Source organism: Balaenoptera ricei, chromosome 2 (genome assembly GCF_028023285.1).
Source record: "Balaenoptera ricei isolate mBalRic1 chromosome 2, mBalRic1.hap2, whole genome shotgun sequence".
Lineage (NCBI taxonomy): Eukaryota > Metazoa > Chordata > Mammalia > Artiodactyla > Balaenopteridae > Balaenoptera > Balaenoptera ricei.
This window is the reverse complement of record NC_082640.1, coordinates 144559761-144577277: the sequence shown is the minus strand read 5'-3', so window position 1 is coordinate 144577277 and position 17517 is coordinate 144559761. Positions and strand designations below refer to the sequence as shown.

The following is a 17517-nucleotide window of genomic DNA, read 5'->3' as shown; positions in this document are numbered from 1 at the left end:
GTTAGGGAGGTGTGTGATTGTGGAAGGAACTAGAATGCGAAAAGATAACAACACATCTTTTTCCTTTTTCTTGTTGCTCTATAGTCATTTTTGCTTTTTTTTAATCTTTGCTTCTCAGAATCTTCTAATTTTCTTCTCTGGGAAAAAAAAACCCATCTTAGGGCCATAGTATATATTCCCTCTTACCTCTGTCATTACAAAGTATGTTAGTTGTTTCTCTTAGCATCACAACTTAATGTTCTTCATGTAGATAATGCCTGATGGCCCTGATTATCTTTAACCTGTGGTGATCTCTCACTTTACCCTAACATCAGTAGTGGTGGTCTCTCACCTTACCCTAACATCAGTAGTATATGTAAGCAAGTTATTAGATTGTGGTTTTGAAAGCTTCTGTACTTTTATAGTATTTTTCAACTGATGGATGACCTTAAGAGCTACTTGCGCTTGAAACAATTTTTATAAAATAATTACCTGTGGGAATTCCATAAAATCAAGTGTTATTTACTCTGCTATACTTCTTACTATATTAAGTGAAGTTTTCAAACACTACGTAATGGGGACTTGCATCTCTTAAGACAACAAGAACAAACTCCTGATAGGAACATAAAACATGTATGTAGGTCCTTTCTGAAGGGAGTATCGGTGAGGAGAAAAGGGTGGACATTGCTAGTACAACTAAATGGCATGGTGAAAAGAGATAATGCAGTGGTATCTGTGCCCATGTTCAGTAGAATAGAGTGAGCATCTGGTAACTGAAAATGACAGTGACATGCTGACTAGGAGAGAAGAGATAACTGAAGCAGAAATGCTATCTATATTCACTATTGTTGGGCAAAACAACAATATCATTTGGTCCTGCTTTTGTTTTCCACAGTTGCTTGCCAGACTTCACATGAGTACTCAGTTAGAAAGATCTGTGTTAATGTTCTCAGCTCTTCCTTCACGTTTGTATGAGTCTCTCTCTCTTTTTTTTTTTTCGTGTAAGAGAAAGTGAATGATCATAAAATCATTTAATTAAAGGTGTGCCAAAATAAAACTCAATACTTATTTGAAATTTGTTTTAAAAAGTAAACATTATATAACTCCCCTATACATTAGTGTGAATAAGCACAAATGTCTGCATTTTAAGAATTTTGGACCCCTTGCCTAAATCCTTTAGTTCCACAACTTGAGTAAGTACAAACATTTCTGTACCGTTTTCCATTCTAGAAACTTCATATTAAACTTAATCTTTGCTTTTATAACAAGTTTTATAACTTGATATGTTCATTAAATGACAGGCATTTTGTTGTTTTTTTCTTCACTTAAAATGGGATATATACAGCAGTATGATCTGAATTATTTTCATAAATCTTGTTTATCGTTTCACAAACTCAGAAGATACTTAAACTTGCTTTCAGCAATCAGTGATTTGAATTTTTTCTGAGTAAACTTGAACTGCAGGTTTCATTGGGAAGGGATTGTGGCATTATAAAATCACAAGATTTCAGTACAATAATGACAAATGTTTATGTTTTGTTGACTCATTATTGGTGATACCCCAGATGTATTCCTGTTGCTCATAAGATTTTATTTGTTGTGTTTTTTAAAGAAAATTGTTTGGGTGAGTGTCTGTGGGCATACATAGAAGAATATTACTATTTTTAAATATAAAATTATTTTTTGATATGTATAAAGGTTTTTTTTAAATTATTGCTTTTGTTTTTTAATAGATAAAGGAGGCAGCAGACATCATTCAGAAGTTGCACCTAATTGCGCAGGAGTTACCTTTTGATAGGCAAGTTTATTTCTCAAGAGCTAATTTGAGTATATGGTATAGTGTATAGAATAAAATTGTACTTTTTCTTGTATGATTTTGCTCATTAATTCAACAAAAACTTATTGAGGACAGCCTTTGTACAGGTACAGTATGTAATAGCTGATTGAAAAAAATGTGGTATCTTAACAACTAAATTTAATGATATATCTTGAAATAATTTCAATCTTATGTTTTTCTTTTGAAAAAAATTGTTGGAGAATTTTGAAATTGGAGTAAGATTTTGAATTTTCTTTTTTTCTGGACTTTGATAAACAGACTAGAAGGGGACAGAGAAAGTTTAAACATGGGGCTCTTGAGTTCCTTCTTCTTCTGTCTACATGAGAATTCTTAAGCCTTTAGGGGTCTTAGACACCTTTGAAAAGCTGGTGAAAGCTATGAAATTTCCTTAAAAAATTCAGATACACAGACTGTTGTATACAATTTCATGGAGTTTTAGACCCTTTAGCCTATCTGTAGGCTCCTTCCTAGGGACTTCAGGTTAAGAAATCCTGTTTTAGATGCAAGACCCTAGGGCCATTGCTAAGTTAGGTATTAATGGTTTCATCCTAAAAGAAACTTCACTGAGAAGGAAATTCTTTCATGATTTCCTTTAGTTCATGGAATGTCAGACTCTATAATAAAATCTTGTTAACAGTGGTTCTCCCATTTAAATATCTGGAAAAAATGTCTTCCCTTTTAACAGATAATATACGTATTTTATTCTTTTGGTAATACTTGAAAATCCTGAGGTACAGGTAGAATGTAAATGTATTGCTATACTTAAAGCTTGTCCATTATGTCCCAAACATAGAGTGAAAGTGAATTCCCTACCCCCAAATATATCTTATTTTACTCTGAACTTTGTATCATCATAAAGGATTAGCAGTAATAAGCATCTATCATTTAGCTATTATTAATAATCTCATACTTGTCCAGCATTATGAGCAATGATTTTTAATGTCGCCCACAAAAAACCTCTCTTTAACTTTATTTCAGAGTTAAAACATTTACTTAAATGGGTAAAATGTGTGGCTCACAATAAGTGCATCATAACTGTTGGCTTCATCTGTCTCCCACCCCTACAAACACACAGGCATATACTCATCTTCTCCTGCTTCTCAATTACATGCTTCTCTTACAGTTTTGTTTTAGCGTATCAAGCCTTAGAATTGAATATATAGCCTAATCAAGTTTAATTTTTTCACAAAGATCAATATGGCCTAACATACTCTGTGATCCACTGTGACTTTGATATCAATTTTGTATAGATCTTTAAATTATTACCTTCTTCATCTGTCTTTGGCATTCTTTTGCCACCCACTCTCCTGTCTCTTCAAACTAATTACATAAGATCTCTCAACATTAATTTTCCATGTTGTGCATTCCCCCTTGATACTTATGATTTGAAAAAAATTCTAGTGTATGGTAGTGTGTGATATTTTAGTTTTTGAATTTGCAGAGGTTGAATGCTAGGCACATTACTGGGTCCTTTTTATGGCTTCTATTTTATTTTTCTAGTTTTAAAATAACTCATTTGTATATGCTTATTTTATAGTTGTTTTTCTTTAAGTAACAATAGTGGAACGTCATATGAGGAAATCCCAACTGAGGGGAAAATAGACAAATATCAAGTGAATTTAAAATGCCGGTGAATATGAGTAGGGACAATAACCCAGTTGTTGGAGTCTTCTGGGTTGTTAATGCCTCATACAGAATTCCTCCCTTTAAAAGGGGATTGATGGGACTTCCCTGGTAGTCCAGTGGTTAAGACTTGGCCTTCTAATGCAGGGGGTGCAGGTTTGATCCCTGGTCGGGGAGCTAAGATCCCACATGCCTCTGAGCCAAAAAAACAAAACATAAAACAGAAGCAATATTATAGCAAGTTCAATAAAGACTTTAAAAAAAAATGGTCCACATCAAAAAAAAAGGGGTGGGGGAATTGGTTAATCAATGTGAATTTCCTCAGTGAGAACCAGATACCCCATCTGGATTGCCCAAATTCAGTTTTGTTACATGGCATGCTTCCTACTATCAGTACTCTTTCCCCTCTGGCTTTGTCTTTCCCTCCCCTCCCTCCCTCCCCCGCTTCCTTCCTTTTTTTCTGACGACATTTAGTATAGAGGATTCCTATGTACCCCCAAAACCAGTTTCCCCTTATATTAACATCTTACATTACTATGGTACATTTGTCACAAATAATGAACCTCATCATTGGTTTTTATCTTTCAGATTTTCCGAAGTTAAATCCAAAATTGCAAGTAAGTGGGGTTCTATTTATTTAACTGTTTTGGATAGGTAATCAAACTACTTGTATAAAAGAAAGAAAATAGTAAAAGAAGAGAGTGGGAACAATGTCATCCTCCCACCCCATCCCTGAGTTTGATTCCTCTTCCTTGAAACAAGTGTGATCAATTTCTTGGGTATTCTTCCAGAATATTCTATGGATATACAAGCATAAGACATAAATCGTGTATATAATGTATAGAATTTAGTTCTGCTGTCCACATTTATTTTAAAATAATTGGTGGCATGCTATACAAATAGCTTCCATACCTTGTGTTTTTAATTTAACAGTGTATCTTGGGGATTGTTTTTGTATTCATACATACAGTTCTAATGTAGGTTCTCTTTTTTTAAAGCTAGCTCATAATGACCATTTCAGTACCTATTTAACTCCTTACATGATAGCTTGATTCTTGATCTTTGGATTGTATTTTAAGCAGATCATTCTGGATTTCTTGAAAGGCTGCTATATTTGCAGGCTCCCGTGGTAGTCTAAGTCACTGTTTTGGGAAGTCATTGAAGTTCAGAGACCACCTGTTTTCCCAAAAGTGTACTGTAATAGCCTCAAGAATGTAGTGAATCAAATACCACATGTTGTCTCAAGGTGTACCTTGGTATTGAATCTGCCATTGTTTGTAGTAAAGGCATCTGAACACTAGTAAAGAGTTTTATAACTCTGCTCACCCTTTCCATAAATTCAGGTTTAAGATTTTTCCTGTCTCTTGCTATCACAAATGACATCCAGAAGGTTTTTTCCAGGCAGCTGCTTTCTTTTTTTAACATCTTTATTGGAGTATAATTGCTTTACAATGGTGTGTTAAGTTTCTGCTTTATAACAAAGTGAATCAGCTATACATATACACATATCCCCATAACTCCTCCCTCTTGCGTCTCCTTCCCACCCTCCCTATCCCACCCCTCTAGGTGGTAACAGAGCACTGAGCTGATCTCCCTGTGCTATGCAGCTGCTTCCCACTAGCTATCTATTTTACATTTGGTACTGTATATATGTCAGTGTTACTCTCTCACTTCATCCCAGCTTACCCTTGCCCCTCCCCATGTCCTCAAGTCCATTCTCTATGCGTGTGTCTTTATTCCTGTCCTGCCCCTAGGTTCATCAGAACCATTTTGTTTTTTTTTAGATTCCATAGATATGTGTTAGCTTACAGTATTTGTTTTTCTCTTTCAGACTTACTTCACTCGGTATGACCGACTCTAGGTCCATCCACCTCACTACAAATAACTCAATTTCTTTTCTTTTTATGGCTGAGTAATATTCCATTGTATATATGTGCCACATCTTCTTTATCCATTCACCTGTCAATGGACACTTAGGTTGCTTCCATGTCCTGGCTATTGTAAATAGAGCTGCAGTGAACATTGTGGTTCATGACTCTTTTTGAATTATGGTTTTCTCAGGGTATATGCCCAGTAGTGGGATTGCTGGGTCGTATGGTAGTTCTATTTTTAGTTTTTTAAGGCACCTCCATACTGTTCTCCATAGTGGCTGTATCAATTTACATTCCCACTAACAGTGCAAGAGGGTTCCCTTTACTCCACACCCTCTCTAGCATTTATTGTTTGTAGATTTTTTGATGATGGCCATTCTGACTGGTGTGAGGTGATATCTCATTGTAGTTTTGATTTGTATTTCTCTAATGATTAGTGATGTTGAGCACCCTTTCATGTGTTTGTTGGCAATCTGTATATCTTCTTTGGAGAAATGTCGATTTAGGTCTTCTGCCCATTTTTGGATTGGGTTGTTTGTTTTCTTGATATTGAGCTGCATGAGCTGCTTGTAAATTTAGGAGATTAATCCTTTGTCAGTTGCTTCATTTGCAAATATTTTCTCCCATTCTGAGGGTTGTCTTTTTGTCTTGCTTATGGTTTCCTTGGCTGTGCAAAAGCTTTTAAGGTTCATTAGGTCCCATTTCTTTATTTGTGTTTTTATTTCCATTTCTCTAGGAGGTGGGTCAAAAAGGATCTTGCTGTGAGTTACGTCATAGAGTGTTCTGCCTATGTTTTCCTCTAAGAGTTTGATAGTGTCTGGCCTTACATTTAGGTCTTTAATACATTTTGAATTTATTTTTGTGTATGATGTTAGGGAGTGTTCTAATTTCATTCTTTTACATGTAACTGTCCAGTTTTCCCATCACCACTTATTGAAGAGACTGTCTTTTCTCCACTGTATATTCTTGTCTCCTTTATCAAAAATAAGGTGACCATATGTGTGTGGGTTTATCTCTGGGCTTTCTATCCTGTTCCATTGATGTATATTTCTGTTTTTGTGCCAGTACCATACTGCCTTGATTACTATAGCTTTGTAGCATAGTCTGAAGCCTGGGAGCCTGATTCCTCCAGCTCCGTTTTTCTTTCTCAAGATTGCTTTGGCTATTCGGGGTCTTTTGTGTTTCCATACAAATTGTGAAATTTTTTGTTCTAGTTCTGTGAAAAAGGCCATTGGTAGTTTGATAGGGATTGCATTGAATCTGTAGATTGCTTTGGGTAGTAGAGTCATTTTCACAATGTTGATTCTTCCAGTCCTAGAACATGGTATATCTCTCCAGCTGTTTGTATCAGCTTTAATTTCTTTCATCGGTGTCTTACAGTTTTCTGCATACAGGTCTTTTGTCTCCCTAGGTAGGTTTATTCCTAGGTATTTTATTCTTTTTGTTGCATTGGTAAATGGGGATGTTTCCTTAATTTCTCTTTCAGATTTTTCATCATTAGTGTATAGGAATGCAAGAGATTTCTGTGCATTAATTTTGTATCCTGCTACTTTACCACATTCATTGATTAGCTCTAGTAGTTTTCTGGTAACATCTTTAGGATTCTCTGTATAGTATCATGTCATCTGCAAACAGTGACAGCTTTACTTCTTCTTTTCTGATTTGTATTCCTTTTATTTCTTTTTCTTCTCTGATTGCTGTGGCTAAAACTTCCAAAACTATGTTGAATAATAGTGGTGAGAGTGGACAGCCTTGTCTTGTTCCTGATCTTAGAGGAAATGGTTTCAGTTTTTCACCATTGAGAACGATTTTGCCAGCCAGCTGCTTTTTTATATAGCAGTGGTAAATGGCAGTCACACTGTAGGAGCTCACCTGTTTTACCAGTTGGGAAGATTTTTTGGTCTTGAAAATATAGGTTTATATACCACAGTATATTATAAGGTTTTGATCCACTACCTATAATCTCATATAGTTTTTGCAATTCTTTTAAAAGAAAGCTAGATTCCTAGTCATTATATTTATAAAGAAACCATATACTCCTAAATAACTTGGATACTTTGTCTCATTGTAGCTGAATGACATTCTATTTTTAGGTAAATACCATGATTTAGAATGCCAGCTGATTCAGGAGTTTACTGGTGCTCAAAGAAGAGGTGAAATCACCAGAATGAGGGAAGTAGCAGCTGTTTTACTCCATTTTAAGGTAAATAGTAAAAATTTAAAATGCAGATTAGTCTTAAAGAGTGCGGAGATTATATGAATTCTATGTATTATAGTCTCTGTTTTTCCCTGGTTGTATGAGTCAGTGATAATTTTCATTATTTGGAATAATTTGAATGTACATTTGTATCTTTCTCCAGAAATGATATTAAATTTTAGGTAGTTAATATTATTTAAATAAGGATCTTATATTCAATAATATTAATATTTTTTCACTGAATTTTTATATAGTTTGATATAGAAAATCATATTGTCTGCCTTCAGAGTGTTTAATGTATTTTTTTTTTCCAGTCAAACACTTGATGAAATAATTCAAAAGCCAGAAAGCTTGACCTTAAGTTTGGAATATAGGAACCAGAGAGTAGCTATTACCGTTGGCCATTTATTGAGGCATAGACATAGCTTTATTACATATAATACCTCTTTTATTGACATTGTTGTTATTATTGTTATAATTGAACCACAACAGTGATGTGTATTTCTTTCTTCTTCCTAGGGTTATTCCCATTGTGTTGATGTTTATATAAAGCAGTGCCAGGAGGTAACATAACAGTACACTTTATTGGATTTTATTTTATTTTATGCTAATTTGTGTTTTAAAAAAGCATTTTAAAATTATATATTCAATGAAATTTCCTCTGCTGTTTAGGGTGCTTACTTGAGAAATGATATATTTGAAGATGCAGCAATACTCTGTCAACGGGTGAACAAACAAGTTGGAGATATCTTTAGTAATCCAGAAACAGTACTGGCTAAACTTATTCAAAATGTATTTGAAATCAAACTACAGGTAATTTTAAACGATGATTAAGTACTTAAGGCAATATGTGATTTTTTTCCTCTGTGTTTTAAAAGTTTTTAAAATTTAGTTTATTTGTGTAATATCCTTAGGCATAGTAATCCACTTATTAAGTGTAGGAGAAAGGAGTGACAGTGTCATGCTTTTAAAAAAAAAAATGTTTTATTCTTCACCAAGAAAAAAGGTGCTCATCACTCAGTGTCATCAGAGCATTTGTTTGAAATTACATGTGTATCAGGTTGTGGTAGGTTAGCCTCAGTTTTAATTTTTATTGGTTTCTTACCTCGACCAATAGATGGCATTTTTGAAATTGAACAAGAATTACAAGCTCAATCTGTAGAATTTTTTATAATATGGTACTAAGATTAAAAGAAAACACACAGGAATTTCATTTACAACCTTGGCTTCCATACCTCTATACTTTAAGGCAACATTTCCTAAACTATGTTTACCAATGGATTGAGCAACATTAAATAAGTGTTGTCTTTAAAACACAATTCAGGACTTTTAATAGCCTTTAAAGATACTAATATGTATTGTGATTCTCTAGAAGTGGAGATGTAATGTACAGCATTTCCCAATTTTATAGTAATGTCTCAAAGGGCACTAGTGTTACTTTGACTACAGTTTTGGAAAAGCTGCTTTAAGGAATTGACCATATTGATATAGCTTCAGGTTTTGTTTTTTGGGATTTTTAATTTTTTCTCCCAATGTACTTCATGAGGCAGGATAGGCAGATTTCAAAAGACAAGGTATTTGAGATTCTTAATGCTTATTCCCAACACTGATAAGATGTATGAGTAAATATGAGAAGCAGTAAAAATTAAAAACCTATTTTTTTTTTATATTGGTCTCTTTTCTATGCATTGCCTTTTCCACTGGATTTTATTTCAGAACAGTTCAAGAATGTGGAGTAATTCTAGAGAAAAAAAAATTGGCTATATAATTTAATATTTACTTAATTGACAGAATGTTGACTTTTTTTTTAGAGCTTTGTGAAAGACCAGTTAGAAGAATGTAGGAAGTCCGATGCAGAGCAGTATCTCAAAAGTCTCTACGATTTATATACAAGGTATATTTTTAATTATTAGAAAATGGTAATATCTCACATTTTCTTTTTTTCAAATAGAAAATGGGGAAGTATTCAGGTATTTTTGAATAACAGTTTGTCAGATAACAATATACCTTTTAGCATTAAATACTTGACTGTATAGACTAGTATTGTACAAGAGCAGCATTCTTAACATGTTAACTTAAGGAATCGGATATTATGCTTTATATTAATGTACTTTAATGAAATATAAAAACCTTGTTTAAGACTTGAGAATTTTGTTTCCGATTTTAATTGTAAGCTAGTGCATTATTCTTTAACTTTTTTCTTTAAGAACTAGTATAATTACATTTATCTGCAGTTAAAACTTTAAAAGTTGAGAAAGGGAGTGACAAACTCTTTTTTAAATTTATTTATTTTATTTTTATTTATTTTTGGCTTTGTTGGGTCTTTGTTGCTGCGTGCGGGCTTTCTCTAGTTGCGGCGAACGGGGGCTATTCTTTGTTGCGGTGCCCGGGCTTCTCGTTGCAGTGGCTTCTCTTGTGGAGCATGGGCTCTAGAGCGCAGGCTCAGTAGTTGTGGTGCATGGGCTTAGTTGCTTTGCGGCATGTGGGATCTTTCCGGACCAGGGCTCAAACGCGTGTCCCCTGCGTTGGCAGGCGGATTCTTAACCACTGCGCCACCAGGGAAGCCCCCAGAGTGACAAACTCTTATATGACAATTTCAGACTTAAGTCTGATGTGAAAATTTGTCTTGTGCTTTTGTAAATGGCAGTGTTATACTTTGTAGAAGCTTCATGTGGAGTTTTTTTCCAACTCTATTGCTTTCCTTTATTGTCATCACTTTGAGAAGAGGGTTTTCAAAAGTAACTATAATCAGGAAGTCCATCTCAACAACCGCACTATTGTGAGCCTATCTTGAACAGTGAGAAACAGAAAATTAGAGGAAAGTCCAGGGACAAAGACTGAAGAGAATGAACAGTGCATAGACTTCTCAGTATTTTGACTTGTGTACCATGTCATGAATGGCATACTTGAAGCCATTCTGCCACTGTTGCCATTTCTAGTCTGGTTGGTTGCCTCAGTTTCCTCTCCTGAGTCATCTCTAGGAGTTTATGGTAGTTTTCAAAACCACGATGTTGTCTGTAATATTCATTCTACTTAATATATATAACCCTATACAGTTGCTGTCTGCATCCTAAGTAACTTCCCAGGGTTTAAGAAATGGTGGTGTAACATAAGTTATTAAAAAGTCACGTTATAAAAATATGTATTTCTTAAATATTGTTACTATACCTAAAATATACATTAATCTTTTCTCTCCCTTTTGCATGAAAAGAACCACAAATCTTTCCAGCAAGTTGATGGAGTTTAACTTAGGTACTGATAAACAGACTTTCTTGTCTAAGCTTATCAAGTCCATTTTCATTTCCTATTTGGAGAACTATATTGAAGTGGAGACTGGATATTTGAAAAGCAGAAGTGCTATGATCCTACAGCGCTATTATGATTCAAAAAACCATCAAAAGAGATCCATTGGCACAGGAGGGTAAGTGTTTTTGTTAAATGTTATAGTTAAAACTAAAGATACTAAAAGCTATTATATTTGGACAAACTTGTGAAATATTGATAGTCATTAGAATTTTCTGTGAAGAATTTTTTTAATACAGTTTGTTTACACCATTCATCAAATCCTTTCTCTCGAGCCACATGTTGAAATGTTCCTACATAACATTATTAAAATGTAAAGCAGAATACTAGTACCATAAAGAGTTCCTCCCTCCCTCGCTCCCTTCCTGCCTGCCTTCCTTCCTTCCTTTTTTTAGACTGAGTAAATTATTCCAGGTTATTAACTAGGAAGCACATTGTTTTATTGCTGCTATTGCAGGTGTGGTTAAAAAGAAAAATGCAGATAGTTCACAGTTTTGTACCCTGAGCTTTTTCATGACTTGGGCATAAAATTATTTAAGTAATACATTAAAACGTGAATGTACTTACCTACTAGAATAAAATTAATTTATTTGCTGTAAGAATTGGTGGCAACTCAGTTATCTAGATCTCAACTATCTGGAATTGAGTTGATTTTAGGATGAATCAGAATGACCTCTGTGGAGCCATATAATCAGAGTTGACAGTTCACATAATGCACACCCAAATCATTTTCTTGTTTCCCAGTTTGTCATATATTAAATAATGATCATGGAGAGATTATAATTAGCAATAAGAAGTGACATCTGAAAGGCAGTAGCAAGTAAAAGAGAAAAACTAAAAAACAATCATAAGAATTTTTTGAAAAATTAGTTCACAGTCTGGAGCTGTATATTCTAGGACCAAAAAAAATGTAATTTTCTAAAGATACTCTCATGTCATAAATGTTCTTAATGACCCTCAGTCATTGAGAAAAGCTAAATTATGTTTAATAATAATGAAATGTACAATATGTTTAAATGGTTAATGTGTTTAAAAATCTTTAAAATTTTAAAGTTTGTTTTAAGCAGGACCATTTAGTTACCTGGAATATTAACTTATTTGGAAAAGCCCACTTCCTAAGGAAACCAGACAAGGAGTTTTGGGCTACTGAGTCAGAATTGTAGAGTTGAAAGAGACTTTAGAGATAATAACTCCAAATCTACTCATTTTTCAGACGAACGTCTTCTGTTTAGAGATTAATGCTTGCTTCACTTTACAGAACTACTTACTGAAATTAGAAGTTTTAGGTCTCCTGGCTGTTGGTCCTTGTTTCTTCTTCTTTCTTTTTCTTAGTTCATGTATACTAAGTTTGAGAGTATTTGAAATTGAAATCTATGTATAGTAGTGTTCTTTTTTCATTTGTTGGTATTATGCACTAGTATTCAAGATTTGAAAGAGAGAATTAGACAGCGTACCAACTTACCACTGGGGCCAAGTATCGATACTCATGGAGAGACTTTCCTATCCCAAGAAGTGGTGGTTAATCTTTTACAAGAAACCAAGCAAGCCTTTGAAAGATGTCATAGGGTAAGAGTAATTGTAGATTTATTTTATTTGTATATAGTTGTGTATTTTAATTTTTCTCTGGTTAGGAACAATTGTTTATTGTAATAAAAAATAGGATTTTTGCTTGGGGAACAGAATTATTTTTAAATTATTTAGAAGTATATTTTAACATAATTTTAAAGTTGAGCATATCAAATTTTCTTTAGTGAGATATTAAAGCAAGATATGAAAGGGAAAGTTAGACCTATCTTATAAAGAAATAGAGTATTAGGGAGAGAAGGATGTTTAAGAACACAGATATCAAAGGAAAGGAAAAGTTGACTCCATTAAAATTTAGAATTTCTTCCACAAACATACTTTAACAAAGTAACAGATAAGTCACAGCCTCTGAGAAGGTATTTGTAACCAATATTACTAACAGAAGATTTATAAAACAAATAGTAGTGGTTAATAATTGTATACCACATACTATGTTCCAGGCACTATTCCAAGCACTTTAGGTATGTTATTAACTCATTTAATCATTGTAACATTTCTGTGTGGTTATTATTCCTGTTTTACAGAGGAAGAAACTGAGGTATATACTTCTTAAGTACGAAGTTGAGAGTTGAAGCAGTCTTAATTTTTTATTTGTATTGATGTATATCATCTGTATACTTATATTGATAGATAGTAAATCAATATAAATTATACATATAAATCAATAGAAAACAAGTCAAAGGCTGCACATAAATACAGAAAATATAAATTATCAATAAGATATTCAGTCTCACTAGTGGGGAAATGAAACTTAAAACGGAAAATACTATGTCATTCTCAATAGGTTGGCAAAAATTAAGAAGTCTGTTGATACTAAGTATTGGTAAGGGTGTGGAGCAATAGAAGTTCTCATACACTGCCAATGGAAGTAAAAATTGGTATACTTTGGAGAGTAGTTTGTTATTTCCTTAGAGAAATTTGTAGGTGCACATGACATGTCTAACATCATAAGCTATGTTGTTTGTCATGGTGAAAAATTAGAAACAAACAAAGTGTGCCATAAAGAGAATTGATAAACTGACATTGTTCATATACTAGAAAACTATATACCAATTTAAATGACTAAACTTGAGTTACATGTATCATCAGCATGAATAAATCTCAAAAATGCAATGTTCAGTGAAAAGAGCAAAATGGGGAAAAGATATATTCAGTATACCACAACATAAAATTTTAAAAAGTAAAACAATACTTTATATTATTAAGGAGCATACACAAGCATGGGTGTGATAAACAACTTCAGAGTAGTGGTTGCCTTGGGAGGAATACCCAAGGGACGTTATCTATATGTATAATGTTGGACAACTCCTGCCCCCCAAAAGGAAGAAAATCTGAAGTACATTTGGAGAAATGTTAAGATATGACACATCTGGGTAGGTGATGGGTATATTTGGTACAGTAATATCTGTACTTTTCTGAATACTGGAAATATATTAAAATGTTTCTAAAGCATCGGATCATCAAACATGAAGCTGTCAACATATTTATTTGAATCACAGCAACTAGGTCTAAATCATGACCTTTTGTCTGGAGAGTCATGAGATTGAAAATCAGTTTAATTCATTGCAGTCTGATCCAACAAACATTATTTTGTGTTTACTTTGTACCATCTGCCATGTTAGGCATTGAGGTTATAAATACAAGACATTTACATTACTTTTGATTAGTGTGGAGAAAAGAGGTAGACATAAAAAGAATTAGTGCAAGGTAGGTAAACACTGCTGGGACCAAAGAGGAAACAACCAGCTTTGCCTGGTTAAGGAATTGAGAAAGAGTATCAGGAAAGATTTCAAAAAGGAGGAGACATTTGAGGTCTGGATCTTGAAAGCTAAATAGGATATCTTCAAGAGGATGATTCTGGCAAGCTGTTTCAGGAATAGAGAAAATTACGTGCACAAAGACATATACAAATATCAATCAGGGAGTATGAAATGCTTGAACTAAAAAAGGATGTGGGGAGAGTAATAAGTCAGGAGGTTGAAAATGTAGACAAAAACTCTTTGTATACCATACTTAGAAATTTGGACTTGACCGTGTTAAGTGATGATGGAAACTTTAAAGGATATTAAAAAGGGCAGTGTAATGAGCAGATTGGTGTTTTTTTCCTTTCTTTTTAAAAAACTTAGTAACTTTGAGATATAATTGACCTTCAATAAACTGCATGTATTTGAACTGTACAATTTGATAACTTTGGTAAATTATGTGTACATTTGTGAAACTATAACGCAGTCAAGATAATGAACAGATCCATCACCTCCAAAAGTTTCCTTCTGCCCTTTTAAAATCTCCCTTTCGCCTCCATTTCTGTCCTTGGGCAACTGCTGATCTGCTTCACTGTAGATTAGTTTTCAAAAAGAAGGGGATGCTTCAGAACTGAGTCTTGAAAGCTAAATAGGAATTTTCAAGAAGTTGATTAATTTTCTAGAATTTTTAATAAATGGGAGTATAGTGTATTATACTGTATACATGTTTCTGGATTCTTTAACTCAGCATAAATGTTTTGAAATTCATTCATGTTGTTGTGTGTATTAATTAGTATGTTCTTTTATTGCTGAGTAGTATTTTATTTAATGAATACGCCACAATTTGTTTATCCATTTACCTATTGATGGCAGTTTAGATTGGCTCCATTGTTTGACTATTACAAATGAAGTTGCTATGAATATTCATGCATATGTCTTTATGCAGACATATGCTTTCATTTCTCCTGAGTAGCTATATGATGTGATATGGTAATTCTTTTTACGAAACTGCCAAACTGTTTTTCAAAGTTGTTTCATGTGACATTCTTACCAGCAGTATATGAGAGAGTTGCATTTGTTCCACATGATTTCCAACATTTGGTATGATCAGTCTTTATTTTAGAGTCTAATAAGGTATGTAATGATACCTTATTATGGTTTTAGTTTGCATTTTCCTAATGACTGAAGATGAGCATCTTTTCTTGCATTTATTTGCCATTCATGTATATTATTTGGTGTATTTTGCGTGCGTTTTTTAAAATTGGGTTGTCTGTTTTCTTATTTTTTGACAGTTGTATATCTGGTTAAAATTCATTTATTCGATATATGATTTACAAATGTTTTCTTTCAGTCTGTGGCTTGTCTTTTTCATATCTAAAGAGTATTTCAAAGAATAGAAGTTACTAATTTTGATGATATCCAATTTAACACTTTTCTGTTATTGAAGGTATTTTTGGTATCATATTTAAGGAATCTTTGCCTAACCTAAGGTCACAAAGATTTCCTCTTATATTTTCTTTCTTTTGTTTCCTTTAAGTTTTCTTTCTTTTTAAAAAAAATTTTTAAAAAAATTTTTCAACAATTTTGAAAGGTTACTTTCCATTTACAGTTATTACAAAATACTGGCTATATTCCCCACATTGTACAATACCTCGAGCCTATCTTACACCCAGTGGTTTCTACCTGCCACTCCCCAACCCTTACATTGCCCCCTGCCCCCCTGCTCTGTAACCACTAGTTTGTTCTCTGCATCTGTGAGTCTGCTTATTTTTTGTTGTATTCACTAGTTTGTTGCATTTTTTTAGATTCCACATATAAGTGATATCATACAGTATTTGTCTTTTTCTGTATGACTTATTTCACTTAGCATAATGCCCTCCAAGTCCATCCATGTTGCTGCAAATGGCAAAATTTCTTTTTGTTTTTATGGCTGAGTAGTATTCCATTGTATATATATACCACATCTTCTTTATCCCTTCATCTGCTGATGGACACTTAGGTTGCTTCTATATCTTGGCAATTGTAAATAATGCTGCTCTGAATATTGGGGTGCATGTATCTTTTGGAATTAGTGTTTTTGGTTTTTTTCGGATATATACCCAGGTATGGAATTGCTGGGTCATATGGTAGTTCTATTTTCAGTTTTTTGAGGAACCTCCATACTGTTTTTCATAGTGGCTGTGCCACTAGGAATGTTTACATTCCTACTAACATTGTACAGGGTTCTTTTTCTCCACATCCTTGCCAACATTTGTTGTTTGTAGACTTGATAGCCTTTCTGTATGAGGTGTGATGTGGTATCTCATTGTGGTTTTGATTTGCATTCCTCTGATGATCAGTGATGTTGAGCATCTTTTCATCTGCCTGTTGGCCATCTGTTTGTCTCCTTTGGAAAAATGTCTGTTCAGATTCTCTGCCCATTTTTTAATCAGGTTTTTTGTTTTTGATATTGAGTTGTATGAGTTTTTTATATATCTTGGATATTAACCCATTATCTTGCATATCATTTGCAAATATCTTTTCCCATTCAGTATGTTGCCTTTTTGTTTTGTTGATGGTTTCCTTCGTTGTGCAAAAGCTTTTAAGTTGGATTGTGTCCCGTTTGTTTATTTTTGCTTTTGTTTCCCTTTCCTGAGGAGACGGATCCAAAAAAATATTGCTAAGACCTACGTACTGCCTATGTTTTCTTCTGGAAAAGAGCGTACTGCCTATGTTTTCTTCTGGAAGTTTAATATTACACTGTTTTGATCACTGTAACTGTAAATCTTTAATCAGGTAGTGTGAGTCCTCTAACATTACCATAGAAAGCGTTTTCATGTAAGTCTAATAATTTGTCAGTTTCTGGGGAAAAAAAAAGTTTGGGATTTTGACTGGGATTGCTTTGAATCTATATAGTTCTGTTTGTGGAGAATTGACATCTTAGCAATATTGAGTTCTCAAATACAGTTGATTTTTATATGTTGATTTTGTACCTGCAACCTGACTAAACTCACTTATTCTAATAGCATTTTTTGTAGATTCCACAGGATTTTCTGTATAGAATATCATGTTTTCTGCCAATAAAGTCAGTTTTACTTATTCCTTTCAATATAGATGCCTGTTGTTTTGTCTCTTGCCTTATTGCCCTGGTGAGAACCTCCAATACAATGCTGACTATAAGTGGCGAGAGCATACACCTTGCATTATTCTTTTTGTTTGTTTGTTTGTTTTTAAAATTTTTTTTAAACATCTTTATTGGAGTATAATTGCTTTACACTGTTGTGTTAGTTTCAGCTGTATAATAAAGTGAATCAGCTATACATATACATATATCTGCATATCCCCTCCCTCTTGCATTTCCCTCCCACCCTCCCTATACCCTGCATTATTCTTGTCTTTATC

General features: G+C 33.6%; 1 protein-coding gene across 2 annotated transcripts in view; it reads left to right on the top strand.

The window, feature by feature from the left end:
* EXOC5 (exocyst complex component 5) overlaps window positions 1-17517 on the top strand; it is a 57433-nt gene that overhangs the window by 20869 nt on the left and 19047 nt on the right. For both annotated transcript variants that reach the window (XM_059914299.1, XM_059914298.1), the window contains exons 5-12: window positions 1713-1777; window positions 4028-4056; window positions 7404-7513; window positions 8027-8071; window positions 8180-8320; window positions 9319-9401; window positions 10719-10928; window positions 12229-12376. In XM_059914299.1, the coding sequence (XP_059770282.1) occupies window positions 1713-1777; window positions 4028-4056; window positions 7404-7513; window positions 8027-8071; window positions 8180-8320; window positions 9319-9401; window positions 10719-10928; window positions 12229-12376 (831 nt within the window). The remainder of the gene's footprint in view (window positions 1-1712; window positions 1778-4027; window positions 4057-7403; window positions 7514-8026; window positions 8072-8179; window positions 8321-9318; window positions 9402-10718; window positions 10929-12228; window positions 12377-17517) is intronic.